At 40.4% G+C, this 15500-nt stretch overlaps 3 protein-coding genes across 13 annotated transcripts in view; 1 reads left to right on the top strand and 2 right to left on the bottom strand.

The window, feature by feature from the left end:
* Positions 1 to 5656, bottom strand: part of LOC144078555 (kinesin-like protein KIF1A) — a 39367-nt gene extending 33711 nt beyond the window's left edge. For 8 of the 10 annotated variants that reach the window (XM_077606704.1, XM_077606709.1, XM_077606713.1 and 5 more), the window contains exons 1-2: positions 5368 to 5655; positions 3247 to 3417 (exon numbers count right to left, since the gene is read on the bottom strand). In XM_077606704.1, the coding sequence (XP_077462830.1) occupies positions 3247 to 3352 (106 nt within the window). In that variant the 5' untranslated portion in view covers positions 3353 to 3417; positions 5368 to 5655. Of the gene's footprint in view, positions 1 to 3246; positions 3418 to 5367 lie in introns of all 10 variants that reach the window. The other 2 variants (XM_077606705.1, XM_077606707.1) reach the window with 1 other exon arrangement.
* Positions 5657 to 5885: 229 nt separating this feature from the next.
* Positions 5886 to 9863, top strand: LOC144079263 (V-set domain-containing T-cell activation inhibitor 1-like). The gene is made up of 5 exons (XM_077607924.1): positions 5886 to 6329; positions 6765 to 7040; positions 8123 to 8395; positions 8467 to 8640; positions 9427 to 9863. Exons 1-5 carry the CDS (start codon positions 6260 to 6262, stop codon positions 9501 to 9503), a joined length of 870 nt encoding a protein of 289 aa, XP_077464050.1. The 5' UTR covers positions 5886 to 6259; the 3' UTR covers positions 9504 to 9863.
* On the bottom strand, positions 8435 to 15450 carry nit2 (nitrilase family, member 2). Of its 2 annotated transcripts, none has more exons than XM_077607923.1 (11): positions 15300 to 15450; positions 15078 to 15196; positions 14334 to 14454; positions 13872 to 13960; positions 13713 to 13806; positions 13564 to 13638; positions 13206 to 13284; positions 11691 to 11789; positions 11572 to 11627; positions 10524 to 10679; positions 8435 to 8572 (listed from the first exon to the last, which is right to left on the bottom strand). In XM_077607923.1, the coding sequence occupies exons 1-10, from the start codon at positions 15382 to 15384 to the stop codon at positions 10576 to 10578; spliced, it is 921 nt and encodes a 306-aa protein (XP_077464049.1). In that variant the 5' UTR covers positions 15385 to 15450; the 3' UTR covers positions 8435 to 8572; positions 10524 to 10575. The 2 variants fall into 2 exon arrangements, with proteins under 2 accessions (XP_077464049.1, XP_077464048.1); XM_077607922.1 differs by lacking the exon at positions 8435 to 8572 and adding an exon at positions 9321 to 9595.
* Positions 15451 to 15500: the final 50 nt, after the last annotated feature.

Below are 15500 nucleotides of genomic sequence, written 5' to 3'. Positions count from 1 at the left end.
TTTTTGAAAAACAAGAATAAGCAATGAAACAGGTACACTAAAACAGGTCGAAAATATTTGGGTGTTGGAATTTTTTTTAATCTGAAAATAGTTAAGAACTGGACATGTTAAAAAAATAAAAATTATGTAAATTATTGATTTTTTTTAATTCAAAAGAATACATTTTATCGATATTTTTTCAAATCCATCGGCATAAAAAATAACTGGAAAACCTTCCAGGATTCTTGTCTAAAAAGCTAAATAATTATTATAATAAAACTTAAATGGATTTTCTTGCTTCGTAGCAATTTCTAATTGAATCTAAATAAAATTTAAAAAAAATCTATCAAACGTTTCTTCACAAATTCCAAAAACACCAATGCTAGGCTAATTTAGCAATCTAAATTGCCCCCTAGCGACGATACAATTGGTCATTTGTCTCCCCGTGCCCTGCGATTGGCTGTCCACCAATTTAGGGTGCCCCCCCGCCTGGTGCCTGCAGTCAGCTGGGATAGGCTCCAGCCTCCCCCGCGGCCCTTGTGAGGATAAGCGGTTCAGAAAATGAATGAAAAATGAACACATGGCTGGTCAGAAAAAGACAGATTCCCTTTGGGAAGTTTGCTTCCAAATTCGAAGGGCTCTTCAACAAGAGGCCGGTTATGTCCGGCATCCTAATTTATTCTGGCGTGGGAGAATAAATAAATAAATAAATCACCCTTCGAAAAGAAACAAGATGTCTGCCATTCTTTTGGTATGTGGGACGCAGTCCTGAGAGCAGAATGCCAACAAAGACAAGGAGAGCTTTATGTGACCTTCACACTGCAAAAGCGCTCCACTCACACACACACACACACACACACACACACTTTGTGTCCGTGAGAGTTTTTGGACCGCCGGCCTTCCCAGTCGAAATGGATGGGACGCCCAGTGTTGTCAATGGCACTGATATTTAAAGGATTTGGATGTCTGTGCTTGTCAATGGCAGCCTGTCCGTGAAGTGTTGGATGGTTAAATGATCAGTTTCAGCGTGGATTTTCACATTTTTATGTACTTTAAAAATATATATATATATATAAATAATTAATAGCAAAAAAAATCGTGAAGTAGTGATAAGTGAAGACGCGATAATCGAGGGATTACTGTAGTTTTTAGAAAATTTAAACATTGAAACAAGGAGATTCATATTTTTTCCATTTTTTATCATTTAGATTATTTTTAAAGAGAATGCTTCCAGTGTTTCAGATTTTTATTGGTATCTCAATGCCAAAATAAAAATGGAAAATGTATAAATATTAAAAACAAATCAAACAAACAGAAGAAAATACTTAGTTTTTATATACTCATTAAAAATAAAAATTTTGAACAATACAAAGTTTTTTGATTAAGTAGTTCAATCATTAAATTAAACAAATAATTAATATTTATTAGTTTTCCCTTTTTTATTACAAATGTAAGCAAAAATAAAAACATGGAGAATTCTTGAGCCAAAGACTACAATAACAAATCCACTCTCAAATGATTTTTTACAAAAATTATATATACACATTTATTTATTTATACTTGCTTATAAATGACGTAACAAGTGAAGTGAAATTTAGGCTTTTTATTCTGGCAAAACCAAATAAAAAAATCATTTGTCATTTTTGCTTGTGTTTTTAGTCAACCTGAGCCCCCCCAAAAAAGAACCAAAATCAAAAAGCGTCACGGCCGAGATCCAGTCAGCCGTGACACGCCGAGGGAGGGCGTGGCTTTAAAATGCTTCCCAACGTTGAATATTTCAGCGAGCTTCATCCATTATTGACGCGTGGCTTTATTTTGCGGAGCGGGCCGCGTATCCGGTGTCTCCTCACCGGCGTACAAAACACACAAAACTGGTCGTGGAACGCGCGATGGTGCCCCGATTATCCGATCGATGCCGATCCGATTTCTGATTGGAGAGATCCCTAAAACATTGATGTTTGTTTTTCAAGTGCGGACAGAGTGTAAACATTTTTTAAAAATGATCTTTCCTACTCAATTCGGGAAAAAGATGCAGTTGTTGACGATTATCCGATCGATTCCGATCCGATTACTGATTGGGGGCATCCCTAAAACATCTATGTTTTTTTTTTAAGAGTGGACCGCGTGTAAAGATTTTTAAAAAAACGATCTTTTCTACCCAATTCAGGAAAAAGACGTGGTCGTTGCCGATTATCCGATGGATTCCGATCCAATTTCCGATTGACGACATCCCTGATACATCTATTTAAAAAAAGTGTGGACAGCATGGACACTCATCTTTTTTTAAACCGATCTTTTCTACTTGATTCGGAAAAAAGACGGTCATTGGCGACCGATTATACGATCTCTGATTGGGGACATCCCAAATACATTAATGTTTTTTAAGTGTGGACAGCATGTGAACATTTAAAAAAAAAAAAAAAATCTACGCGATTTGGGAAAAAGACGCAGTCGTTGCCGATTATCCAATGGATTCCGATCCCATTTCCGATTGGCAACATCCCTGATACAACTATTTTTAAAAAAGTGTGGACAGCATGTACACTTTTTTTTTTTTTTAAAACAATCTTTTCTACTCGATTCGGAAAAAAGACAGGGTCATTGCCGATTATACGATCTCTGATTGGGGACATCCCTAATACATTAATGTTTTTTTTTTAAGTTTGGACAGCATGTGAACATTTTTTTAAAAAAACAATACATTTTCTACGCGATTCGGGAAAAAGACGCAGTCGTTGCCGATTATCCGATGAATTCCAATCCGATTTCCGATTGGCGACATCCCTAATACATCGATTTTTTAAAAAAGTGTGGACCGCCTGTAAACATTTTTTTAGAAAACAATCCATTTTCTACGCGATTCGGGAAAAAGAAGCAGTCGTTGCCGATTATCCGATTGATTCCAATCCGATTTCCGATTGGTGACATCCCTAATACATATTTTTTTTAAAGTGTGGACCACGTGTAAATATTAAAAAAAGAGCTTTTCTACCCGATTCAGGAAAAAGACGGGGTCGTTGCCGATTATCCGATCTCTGATTGGGCACATTCCTAAAACATCATTGTTTTTTTAAGTGTGGACAGCATATAAAAAAATTGAAAAAATGATCTTTTCTACTCGATTCGGGGAAAAAGACGCAGTCATTGCCGATTATCCGATGGATCCCGATCCAATTTCCCATCCGGGTTATTTTTATTATCCTTATTATCACATATTATTATGGTTATTATCGATTGTATTTCGGTACGAGTGCGGTTTCAACTCACTGGTGGTGTTTCCCGACATCTGGATGATGCATTTGCTGTCCTTGCTCATCTCCCTGGAGTTGAAGGGGCGGACTCGGACCGCCACCTTCACAGAAGCCGCCGCCATGGTGCGCTCGCCTTCCTCGGGGGTGCCGGCGCTCGGCTCGCTGGCTCTTTGGGCTCGCCGCGGCTCTGTGGGAAAACAACCAATCGTCAATGACTCGGACTTTAGCAACCGGGGCGAAGACGTCCCGGCGTTTGGGACAACGGCGTCTCATGCGCGGGTGGGCGGCGACAAAAGAAATGCCATGACGCGTTCCCGGAAGCGGCGGAATCTCGGAATCAAGATGGCGTCACACTAATGCGTGTTGGGAAAGCGCGCGAGTCATCCTTGCCAATTGAATTAATGACGACGCTCATCAATAACCCTTGGAGGAAGGCCAGGAAGGATTATGGGAAAAATGATCAAATTAAAAAGATGATATTTAACTTCAAATGAGAAGTCAAACACAAAAAGATGACAATAATGAAATAATCTGGTAAAAACAGAAGGAGAAATCATCTCATTATGATGTCATTTTGTCAATCGAGGGGGTCACCCCTCCTTCCAACATGGCCGCCGTGACCTTAGTATTGTGCTAATGGGTTTTAATGAATTTTTCTAGCCATCTTATTATTGACAACCGCACGCTTCAAACGGATTGGACGTCTATTGCCGTGAATGGGAGTTAACAGCTGTCTGACCAAGAGTGTGTATGCATTAATTTTGTAAATATATATATATATAATTTTTAACTTAGTAACAGTACACTACCATCTTATCGTACTGAAAATCTACACACCCTGTGGTTTCTGTGATGTAAATGAGACCTGGTTTAACCATTTTAAATCTTTTTTCTAACACAAATTTCATTTCTAATCTCCAAAACAAATTTGAAAAACAAAAGAGGGGTACCACCATAAATTATTATTATTATTTTGAATAATATGGTTGCCCGGGTGTCCGCACCCTCTTATAAAGATGTTTATGCTAATCGCACACTTTTAGCTCCAAATACACCTGCTATCAATTAAAGACCCTCAAATTAACCCCTAATATTTTTGAAATCTCAAACCTAATTAAAAAAACAAGAGAACCCAAGCAACATTTATTTAAAATATGATTGATCAAGTGTCCACACCCTTTTATAAAGATATAGCAGCGTTTGCTAACTAAATCATACAGATGTTAGCTAACAACACACCTGTTACCAATTAAAGACCCCCAAATGAATCCCTAAAACAAATTAATCTTTTATAAGCAACAACAAAAGCAACTGGACACCGTCTGGGTGTTTTCTGCTTCGAAGGCGTCCGCTTACTATCCGCAACATATTCCTTTTGGGTTTTATTTTGGCAAAAAAAAAAAGGCGGACACGCAGGGCAACACCCTTGCGAGGACCCCTGAGGTTTTGCCGCCACATTACGCCGAAATTTTTTGCTGAATCATCACGGTCGCCGCCTTTGCCGGCTGGCACCTAGACGGACATCATGTGCCACGCATTGGGGTTGTTAAGAGTGGCATTTTGTTTATGTCGGGCCCTTGACATGTAGCGTAGCCTCCTGGCAAACGGAACTCGAGTGACGCGAATCAACAATTCCATGTCTTATTAAAATATAAATAAATTATATTAAATGTAATTTTTGTGTATGTTTTTTTGGGGGGTGTCAGGACTAACAATGCAGGCAGGCATTTAGGGCGGTCACCTCATTGCTAGTGACAAAAGGCTACACCTTACGGCACTCCCAAAACGTCGAATTTAAACCGTTTTGGTACATATTATAACCAAAAAAACGTATATTTTGAAAAGTCATTAGCGTAAAAATGTCATTTCATGTCGAAATAACTCATGTCATCCATGTTCATGCTGTATAAACACGCCAAATTCTACTAAAATAGTTGTAAACGTGACATATACATTGTAATGTTACGATAAAACATATTTGAACGTGACAAATGTCCCGGGGGAGGCGGTGGCATCCTCCTCACCGGCCGCACCCTGAGCCCGAGTGCTCCGGATGAATTGAAAACGCATTAAAACAGCAAAACGAAGAAAAGTGTACAGAATTGGAGCGGAAATATGTTTTTGGAATAGTACTTACGTTAATGCTAGCACCGTGTGTCTGTAGCTCCGTCGTCTTTTAATTGGATCTTTCCCGCCTACTGACCGCCTCCATCAAGACGGAAGGACTCGGTGTCCTTTATCGCCCCGGGAATGGAGGTCGCTTCTCCGGGTAGGCAGTGGGCCGAGGAAGGGGGACGCTGAGAGCTCGGACTCGGCTGGGTTTGACGGCACGGTCCAAAATGGTTGTGTCGGTCGAGGACGAGGATGCTGTGACCGAACCACGGGGCGGTGACGTCACCGCCGAGGGAGGGAACAGCATCAATGCGGTGGTGGGAAGAGCGAGGAGGGGGAGGAGAGGGAGTCGCGGGAAGAGCGGGGAGGGTGGAGCAAGTGCACCTTGGCCGACTCTTGACGTCATAGCAAAATCGACGTGTTTAATAAATAAATATATTTTGGGGATGGCATTTAAATTGTCTCGTGTGATTATTTTGCACCCATAGAGTACAATGAGCAGATTTTTTTTATTATTATTTTTCTGTCCACTTATTTCTTAAACTATAATATATTGCCTTTTTTATTTGTTTTGAAAAATGCTAAATCCATGCTTTTGTGTTGTGGGCGTGTTAAGTAATGAAGCCAAACAGGTTGGACCGAACAACACCTGAAAGGCTCCTACTTGAAAAGTTGATTGATTTTAAAGTAGTGAATAGAAGCGAAACCTTTGAATATTTTTTTACCTTGGTTTTGCTCGTTTGGAGATTTTTTCGACTTATATGAAAAAACGTCAAGGGGAGCGGCGGAAGCTTTTTTGGGGCGCGACAAGACGCGACATGACGCCGACATTCCTTCGGGGTGAACAAGTGGTGGGGATTTAAATGACGAAACGCGTTAAAAATTGTTCCGGGAGACTTTATTTGCGCTAAGAGGACATGATCGGGACACTTTGGAGTATAAGTCTGCTTCTAAACTTCATATTCATCCCCTTTTGCGACACCCTAGGTAAGCAAAGAAACAATAAGTCGAGTTTTAATGACGTCATCCATAACAATTGGTTCCTATCAATTTGGACGTGTGTATGATTTGTCGTCTTAATTTCCTGATTGGTCATATTTCGGTGTCATTGAAGGCAATAGACGTCCAATTAATTTGGGCTGGGAGGTCAGGCAGTGAGTGTTTGAATTGAATTGAATGGCTGTGTTTGAATTGAATTGAATTAAATGCCTTTATGGTTATTATTAAATGACAATGAGATTTAAAACGTCATCATAAAGTGCCCACATAAATAACTAGTCATAGTAAGATTTATATACAATAAAAATGAAGAGAGATTTTAAAAAAGTGATTTAGAGTGATTAGGAGTATGTGAGGTGCCCAATTTAAAGAGATTGGACGTCTTTTGCCGTCATTGGTAGCCATTGAGTTGCTTGTCTCCAGGTGAGGAGTGCATTGTGGGTATTGTGGGCCAGCCACTGCAGCTTTCCTGCTTCTACCCGGACGCCGCTGGTTTGGACAGCGTTTCCGCCCGGTGGAGGAGGAATGGCGTTGAGGCGGTTGGGGGAGACGAGGGCGACCAGGCGCTCGCTTTGGGTAACTTCACGCTAAGGATTCCTGCCGTGGACCCCCGAGAGGACAATGCGTCTTACAGTGTGGTGGTGACCCTAAGGGGGAATCAAAGTGTGGAGGCCTGCACGCTGTGCGTCCGGGTTGCAGGTACGGGGAAAATAGGGACCCTTTTTGGGGGGTTTGTTATACTTTAAAACGGGTTTTAATAGATTTTTCAATATCTTTCAACGCTTGAATTTTTTTGGTATATTTTTGGGAGTTTGAGTTCATTTTTTGTCAAAATTTGTGTAAAAATTAGGTATTTACTGTTTATATTTGAATTTCTGACCATTTTTTAAAAACTATTTTAAGTCACGTTTATATAGTGGGGGAAGCCAACTTAAGCTTTAACAGTTTTTGTTCATATCTTGCATATTTAATGTTAATGTTGCTTTTTAATATACAATAATTATTTTTCAGTCATTTTTTCAACTATCTTTAACAACTCAAAATAAGGGAACTGAATTTGAATTTTTGGGAAAATATTCTTTTAAGTTACTAAAATACAAAACAAGATAATCACTGCAACATTTATATTAAATTATTTTTCGTTTAATAAACTTCATTTACAATTTTTATCTTTTTTTGTGAAATTTTCAGGTTTTACAAAAAAATAATGTATTGCCCGGATTTGCGTGGGTTTTCTCCAGGTACTCTGGTTTCCTTACACATCCCCAAAACATGTATGCTAGGCTAATTGGATGCTAAGTTTTTCTTCGATCTCTGATTGGGGACATCCCTAAAAATAATGTATTGCCCGGACTTGCGTGGGTTTTCTCCGGGTACTCCGGTTTCCTTCCACATCCCCAAAACATGTATGCTAGGCTAATTGGATGCTAAGTTGTTCTTCGATCTCTGATTGGGGACATCCCTAAAAATAATGTATTGCCCGGACTTGCGTGGGTTTTCTCCGGGTACTCCGGTTTCCTTACACATCCCCAAAAACATGCATGCTAGGCTAATTGGATGCTAAGTTGTTCTTAGCTATGAGGGATTGGTTGTTTTTCTCCTTGTGCCTTACTACCCATTTAGTAGTCAGCTGGGATAGGCTCCGGCACCCTCCGCGAGCCTTGTGAGGATAAGCGCTTCAGAAAATGAATGAAAAAATAACAGATTTTGAAACCAACGTGTTCCCGGGTTTCGGCACCACCAACTTAGAAGCCAACTTATCTGGACTTGTCTCTCGTCAGCTCCGTTCAGCGCCCCCGAAGTCCGGTGGGAGGCGTCGTCGGGCGCCTTTCGCTGCCACGCCGGCGGCGGCTTCCCCGCCCCGTCCGTCCTGTGGCTCGTCGACGGCGTGTCCTCTGAGAGCGCGTGGGACTCGCCGCGAACCCTGGCCGAGCAGCGGCCGGACACACGGCTCTATGACGTCACCAGCTACCTGAGCGTCAACGTGACGGACGCCAACGTTTCCTGCGTCATCCGCAACGACGCCGTCGGGCAGACGCTCACTTCCACCACACGTACGTGACGACGAAATGTCCTCTTCTGTATTTTTATTTTATTTTTGGGGGTGTTTGGGGTTTTTTTTTAGGCGTGGAATTGGAAGAATCAGCGGTGACCCGAGCGTCGGACGCCCTGTGGGTGTTCAGCACGGCTCTTTGCGTGGTGGTGGGCGTCATGGTGGCCGCGGGTTTGGTCTACCAGATCCATTTGGACCGCGTGAGCAAGAAGAAGAAGATCCAACGCATGAGTGGAAGGATCCGAGGTAAAAAAGAATAAATCATTTTTAATTATTAGGCATGTAAATGCAGTTAACGTATTTTTCGGACTATAATTTACGAATGAAAGGGAAAAAATACAAAGGTTGCATTGGAGTAGAAGTAGCATTTTTTGAGGGGCAGTTTTTTTATGGATCGGAACCCCCCCCCCCACAAAAAAAAGACCTAATATAATTCACAGCCCCAGCCAAACTTTTGGGGGAAAAAGTGCGACTTATAGTCCGGAAAATACGGTAGTCAAATTGTCAATGGGAATAAAATGAAAAATTATATTATCTCAGTGATGGCAATAGATGTACAAGAGGCTGCAAATGATTGATTTTAGATTAAAATTAATGAAAAATAAATTTTTAAAAACTGAGAAACATACTAAGGCAAATGATTGATTTTAAATTAAAATTAATGAAATATATTTTTTGAAAAACGGAGAAACATACTAAGGATTTTAAGATTTTTTTTTAAAAGTAAAATATTTTTTGAAAAACGGAGAAACATACTAAGGATTTTAAGATTTTTTTTTAAAGTCTTGCAAATATTTAAATATATATTGGCATTTTTTCTTTAAAATATTAATACGTTTTTTTATGGGGACGGGGCATCGAAACACTAGATTAAAAATGTGACTAAATATTCCTAAATAAATGACTTCCTACTTAAACTTTAAAAGTAGTGGTCATAAAATATTTGTTTATCTAGAAAAAGTAGACGTTTCAATGTCAAAAATCATTTTTTTTTACTCAAGCCAATGAGTTAACGGCGCCATTTTTGTGCAGGTTACAGGCGCCGACTGTCCACGGAGGAAACGGAAGTGATCACGATGGAGTCGTTCAACGACGAAGGGCCGGCATGAGCGTCGCCCCAAAATGTTCCATCTCTCACGAGCGCCTCCAGTGGAACGTTGAAAAATTACACCAACTCCAGTTTCAAAATGGGACGCTTTGTCTGGAAAACGTGTGGAGGAAAAAAAAAACTATAAGGACGGAACTGAAAAGGAATTTGGCTCTTTCTGTTGAAGCCAATTTTCAAATTACATGAACTGATTTAAGCTTTTTTTGTTGTCTTAAAATGGCCATCAAAACGAGAAAATGTGATGACAGTTGACTCGTCTTTACCCAAAGATTTCATGTTGAACTTAGAGGCATTAACATGGCTACCTACTTTTTACTCTATAAAATGTTATTTTTTCAATTAAAAACGGCTCTTGAATCTTGATGTGTGTTTAATATTTTCACGCCATGTTTTAAGTCAGGAGTGTTTTTTTAAATTGGATTAAAAGAATTTTATCAAAAGCCCTAAATAGTCAGTTTTTATAGATCTAAAGCAATTTTCTTAGTAGTGGAAAATGTCTTTTAATCATGTTTTTCATTTCAAATGGAAACAAAATATATTTTTTAATGATGTTCAATATTAAAGTGGAAAACGTAAAATATCTATATATTTATTTTTAGATGTTACAAAATGCGCTTTGAACTAAAAACACATAAGAAATTAAATTGGATTGAAAATATTGCAATGATTGATTTTATTGATTAAAATCCCTGAATATTCAGTTTTTTATAGATCTAAAACAATGTTTATTTGAGCTTTTTTAAATATATTTTTAGATTTTACAAAGATTTTTGAACTAAAAACACAGAAAAAATGGATTAAAAAATGAAAATTATTGATTTAAAAGGGGGAAAATCCGGAAATGTAATATACATCTATACTGTTCATTTGAATTTGATCCTAAAACAGAAAGTCGACACTCATGATTTACTTTCTCGGGCCGCACAAAATGATGTGGCAGGCCAGATTTGGCCCCTGGGCCGCTACTTTGACACCTGTGATCTATAATATAATTTTTGGCTCAAAAAGTTAATTTACTCACCATTCACGATAATGTATCAATCCCATAGAAAACTTCAGCGTCCACGCATCCGTCATCCGGATTCTCCCCGGGCGGCGGCGGTGACGTTGTAGACGTCGTGGCGACGCTGGGCCGCGATGGGGATCTGCTGCCTGACGTCGGCCAGGTACTGCAAGTCTGAAATTAGCATGTCCTACCATTAGTTGGTCCTCCTACATGCGAGGACCTTAAGTACAGTGATACCTCTACTTACAAATGTCTTGCAATACCTATGTTTCAGGTTACAAAACTAAATATGAAACCACTAAAATTAGACTGATTTCGAGGTCGGGAGATTTTTGGCACGGCAACGCGCTCGTAACATAACATAAACAAATTTAAATGAACTTGGATTACGATGCATAAACACTCAAAAATAAGTTGAATCTAACCTTACGCTGAACTTAATTCTAATTTAGTTTGAAATTTTGATAGGGCTGTATTGGCCCCGCCTCCACCCTGACTTTCAGATGCAACCTATCGAGGGTTGTTTGCTTTTGTCTTCCCTTCAAAATATTCCCAAAATGATGTACACAATTGTCCTCACAATAGGATAATGCACCAGCACTTGCCAAGTGGATATTGGTATTAAACACATTTTAGTACTATTATACCACTATTTATGTGTTACTTTGTTAATAGATGGCGAATTAGAAGAAATCAAAATGTTTTTCCAATCCAATATCCTGTTTTGGGTGTTTTTTTCAGAGGGTTGGAACAAATTAATTAGTTTTGACTTCATTTCTATGGGAAATGTTGGTTTGAGTGACGAGTAAATCGACATACGAGCTCAGTCCCGGAACGAATTAAGCTCGTATCTCGAGGTACCACTGTACTAGCATGGCTACGCTATTGAAGCAGAAGAAAGCGACGACTCGTGGGCGTGGCCAGCCTCATTCTACAAAAAAAAAATCACGACTGTTACTCCATTGGAGCTCTATTTAATGCTAATTTCTGGTAGCCATTCATTTCGTAAGTAGAGGTACCACTACTAAAACGGAGCTCATCTATTGGTGAGATTGACACTCACCAATTTCAGCGTAGATGACGGCCTCTTCCGCTCCGGCTTTGGCGAGAACCTCCCCCCTCGGGATGAAACAAAATGTCAGCCGTTGACGAAGGACCGACTGGTCGAGCGTCGCGTCTTACCAGGGGTTGACCACCGTGCTGTGACCCCAAGCCACGTAGGACGCCGTCTCGTCCCTGGCGGGCGAGGCGGTAGCCACGTAAACCTGGTTGTCCAAAGCTCTGCAGTCAACAAAACCAAAACACAGTAGTAGTAGTAGTTCTAGATGGACTGTCATATAAATTTCTTGACTGCCATTGACGATGAAAGACGTCCAATCATGTTGCTCTTGAATTTTTGGGGGGTTTTATGCTTGGAGATGTGCGTCAATTTCAAGTGCTTACAAATGTGGGTGTAGTGATAGACCAGACATGGGCAAACTACGGCCCGCGGGCCATATACGGCCCGTTAGGCTTTTTAATCCGGCCCGGCGACGTTGTCCAAATTATAGTAAAAATCAATGACCTCATTCATTTCCCTGCAATATCCTCGTTTCCCCGATAGATGGCGCACTAGCCTAGTAAAAGTATGTAAATGTGTGTGGGAGCAATTTGGGAATACAGTGGTACCTCGTCATACGACCGCTCGTCATACAAAATTCTCGTTTTACAGCGGAAATTTCGATCGAATAATTCGCCCGTCATGCGATCAAAATTTCGTGATGCGACCAAGCCAGCTCTTTTTTGCATATCTTTCGTGTATAACAATATCTACGAGAACGGAACGATTAATTCAGACGAGTTTCTCCTAAGACCAGGAAACGCACGACGCGCATGCGCGGGCAAAAAGAGGGCTTTCTGGGTAATGAAGTATACTCGTGCACACAACACCCATAGGCAATGGCAACCTTTCTCAGAATAAAACTTCATTACCCACAATCAATACGTGGGTAAGCTCAACTATTGTATTTCCTGTTATTCTTTCTAAGGAAAGAAGCTCCCACGATCGCTCAGTCAAGACTACTTCTGGTTGGCAAGTGGTCGTGCGTTATCCTATTGTGAGGACATTTGTGTGAATCATTTTGGGAATATTTTGAAGGGAATACATAGTACAACAGCAAACAGCCCATCGATAGCGAACGTGAGGGTGGGTGGAGGCGTGGCAAACCGCCAACCCGGAAAACCAAGGTAACAAAAGATTACAACAAAATTAGAATTCAGTTTTGTGTAAATTTCCATTAAACGTATGTTTGAGTGTCTGTATATATTAATCCAAGTTCATTTAAATTTGTTTGTTCCGTTTACGAGTGCGTTGTCGTGGAAACAAAACGACCCCCCCCACGCCCCCAAACGTCTCTGTCTCCCGTCAGCGAAATCTGCCCAATTTTAGTTAGATTAAACACATTTTATTACTATTTAACCACTAGTTATGTGTTACTTTGTTAATAGATGGCGAATTAGAAGAAATTAAACATTTTTTCCAATCCAATATCCTGTTTTTGGTGTTTTTTCAGAGGGCTGGAACAAATTAATTTGTTTTCCATTCATTTCAATGGAAAACGTCCGCTCGAGTTACGAGAATCTCGTCATACGAGCTCAGTTCCGGAACGGATTAAGCTCGTATCTCGAGGTACCACTGTATATCCACTTCCAGCTCACCTGGCCCTCTGCAGGAGCTCCCAGTGGGCGGGACCAGTGGTCATGTTGAAGGCTCCCGGGTAGAGCAACAGCTGACAACCTAACCAACAAACAGAAGCGACTCTTCACTGGCTGCCATTGACGCCGCTAGACGTTCAATCCCTGTCAAACTGGATGGAACGCATATTATGACATCCACAAGACAAACATAATCCCCCTACCGATTTTGACAAACTTCTCATCTCATTTTTTTTAATGCGTCCAGGCCCTGCGAGAGCAAAGCAACCCCAAATTATAATGTCACCCAAATAGGATCCATCTTCTTTTGTAGTCTACTATGCTTTTATTTTACTTTACCCGCATATGTTGACAGACTCACCCTTCCTGCCGTAGAGCTGCGCCAATTCGGCGAACCTCATGTCATAACAAATGCCCACGCCCACTTTGCAGTACGCTGCAAGTAAACATGACATTCAGAACTATTCAGAAATCCAAGAAAGTCATCGGTAATAAATCAAATGGACTCACGCGTTTCAAACATGGACAAGCTATCTCCTGGGCTAAGCGTTTCCGATTCCTGGAAGCGGATCTTGCCGGGGATGTCGATGTCGAAGAGGTGGATCTGGAAGAGCGACGACAACAACGTGTCTTTGGCGTGTCGGTACGTTCAATATGTTGGTCGTGTACCTTTCTGTGTTTGACAAGAAGCTGTCCGTCAGGTCCAAACACGACGCAACTGTTGTATAACTTGCCTGCGTCCTCCTCGGGAATTGAACCTAGACGACAAAAGACAGTAGAAACGGGGCCGATCCGATTCAGTCTCAGGTATCGATACACGTCTACCGTATTTTCTCGCATATTAGTCGCCTCCACGTATAAGCCGCACCTTTGAAATTGGTTGAATTTGACAATTTCTCTCGTATAAGCCGCCCCCGGTTCCCAATTTTCACCTTTATATTCATGGTTTTAAAAGGGAGGGCAAATGTTTTACTTTTAAAGGAAAAAGTATTTCCGAGATACTGTAGAAATCGATTGCTGGATTGCGTGGGTTTTCTCCGGGTACTCCGGTTTCCTCACACATCATCAAACCAGTGCGGTGCAGTGTTGGAACTCATTTTATGGGTTGGTAGCTAACGGTTAGCTTCTCACCTCCGACCAAGTAGACTTTATTGTCCTTAGCAGCCTGGGACAGCAGATTTGTGGACTCTCCTGGAATCCTTTCAGCATAGGTGGGGAAGAAACCACTTCCGTAAGGCGAATTGAAGCATTCCTGAAATTTTTTAATTCCATTAAAATTAAATTCTGCTAATCAACTGCTATTGACAGCGAAAGATTTCCAATCCATATGGATTTGAAAGTATTGGACGTCTATAACAGTCAATGGCATTGAATTACAGGGGCTTTAAGTCAAGCTACTTGTGGAATGTCGATGTCAACATTAGTGTCAGATTTGAGCAGATTTGTGTTAAAATGTTAATGTATAACCCTCCGAGGACATTCAGAAGCATTCGCGGTGCTAACTGATGCCACTAAATGACGTAATGACTAATTGACTAAATAATGTAGCATGTAGCATCCTAAATGATACTACTTATGTGTGTATGTCTCATCATTTCTATCTATATATTGATTTTATCCTCATCCTGCTCAAGACACTAAATAGGGAAATTAGCCTTGGCTATAATCTTACATATTTACATATATGTATATGTTCATTAACACGATAATGTACGTATATGCTCATTAATGTGTTATTGTCTTTTTATTAAATGACTCAAACTCAAATAGTGCGCATGCGCAACATTAGCCAACACGACTACTGTCCATAATTAGTAGTATATGTCTCTTTTTTAAAAGTTTTTTAGTTTGTTTGTTTTTTGTTTTTGTCCTCACCGGTAAAAAAACCAGTTTGCTACCTTGCCCCGCAGCCTCGTCGATTAACCTCCGGGCCCGGTTCAGGTTGTCCGCCTTGACGCTGCCCACCTGCAACTGGATGACGGCCAGCCGGAACTCTGCAAAAACAATGACACGCTGGTTGTTGTTCGTAGAAACACATTAAAACGTGTTAAAATGTGCCTGAAAAAGTTTTACTGTATTAATGAAATGAACACGCACTTGACATTGCCTTGCCTAACCCAGTCATGAACACAAATGTACCTGAACTTTTGTTTGATTTAGCTATGTATATATACACGCACATACAAGCTAGCTACCGGATAACTAGGTTCAAAACAGTTCTTCAAAATAAAGGTATACAGCGTTAAGTTGTGTTTTTTACGAGATGTAATGACAATATTAATACTTTTAATCACTGTG

The sequence above is a fragment of the Stigmatopora argus genome, chromosome 8, assembly GCF_051989625.1.
Source record: "Stigmatopora argus isolate UIUO_Sarg chromosome 8, RoL_Sarg_1.0, whole genome shotgun sequence".
NCBI lineage: Eukaryota > Metazoa > Chordata > Actinopteri > Syngnathiformes > Syngnathidae > Stigmatopora > Stigmatopora argus.
This window is presented reverse-complemented; position numbering and strand designations above follow the sequence as displayed.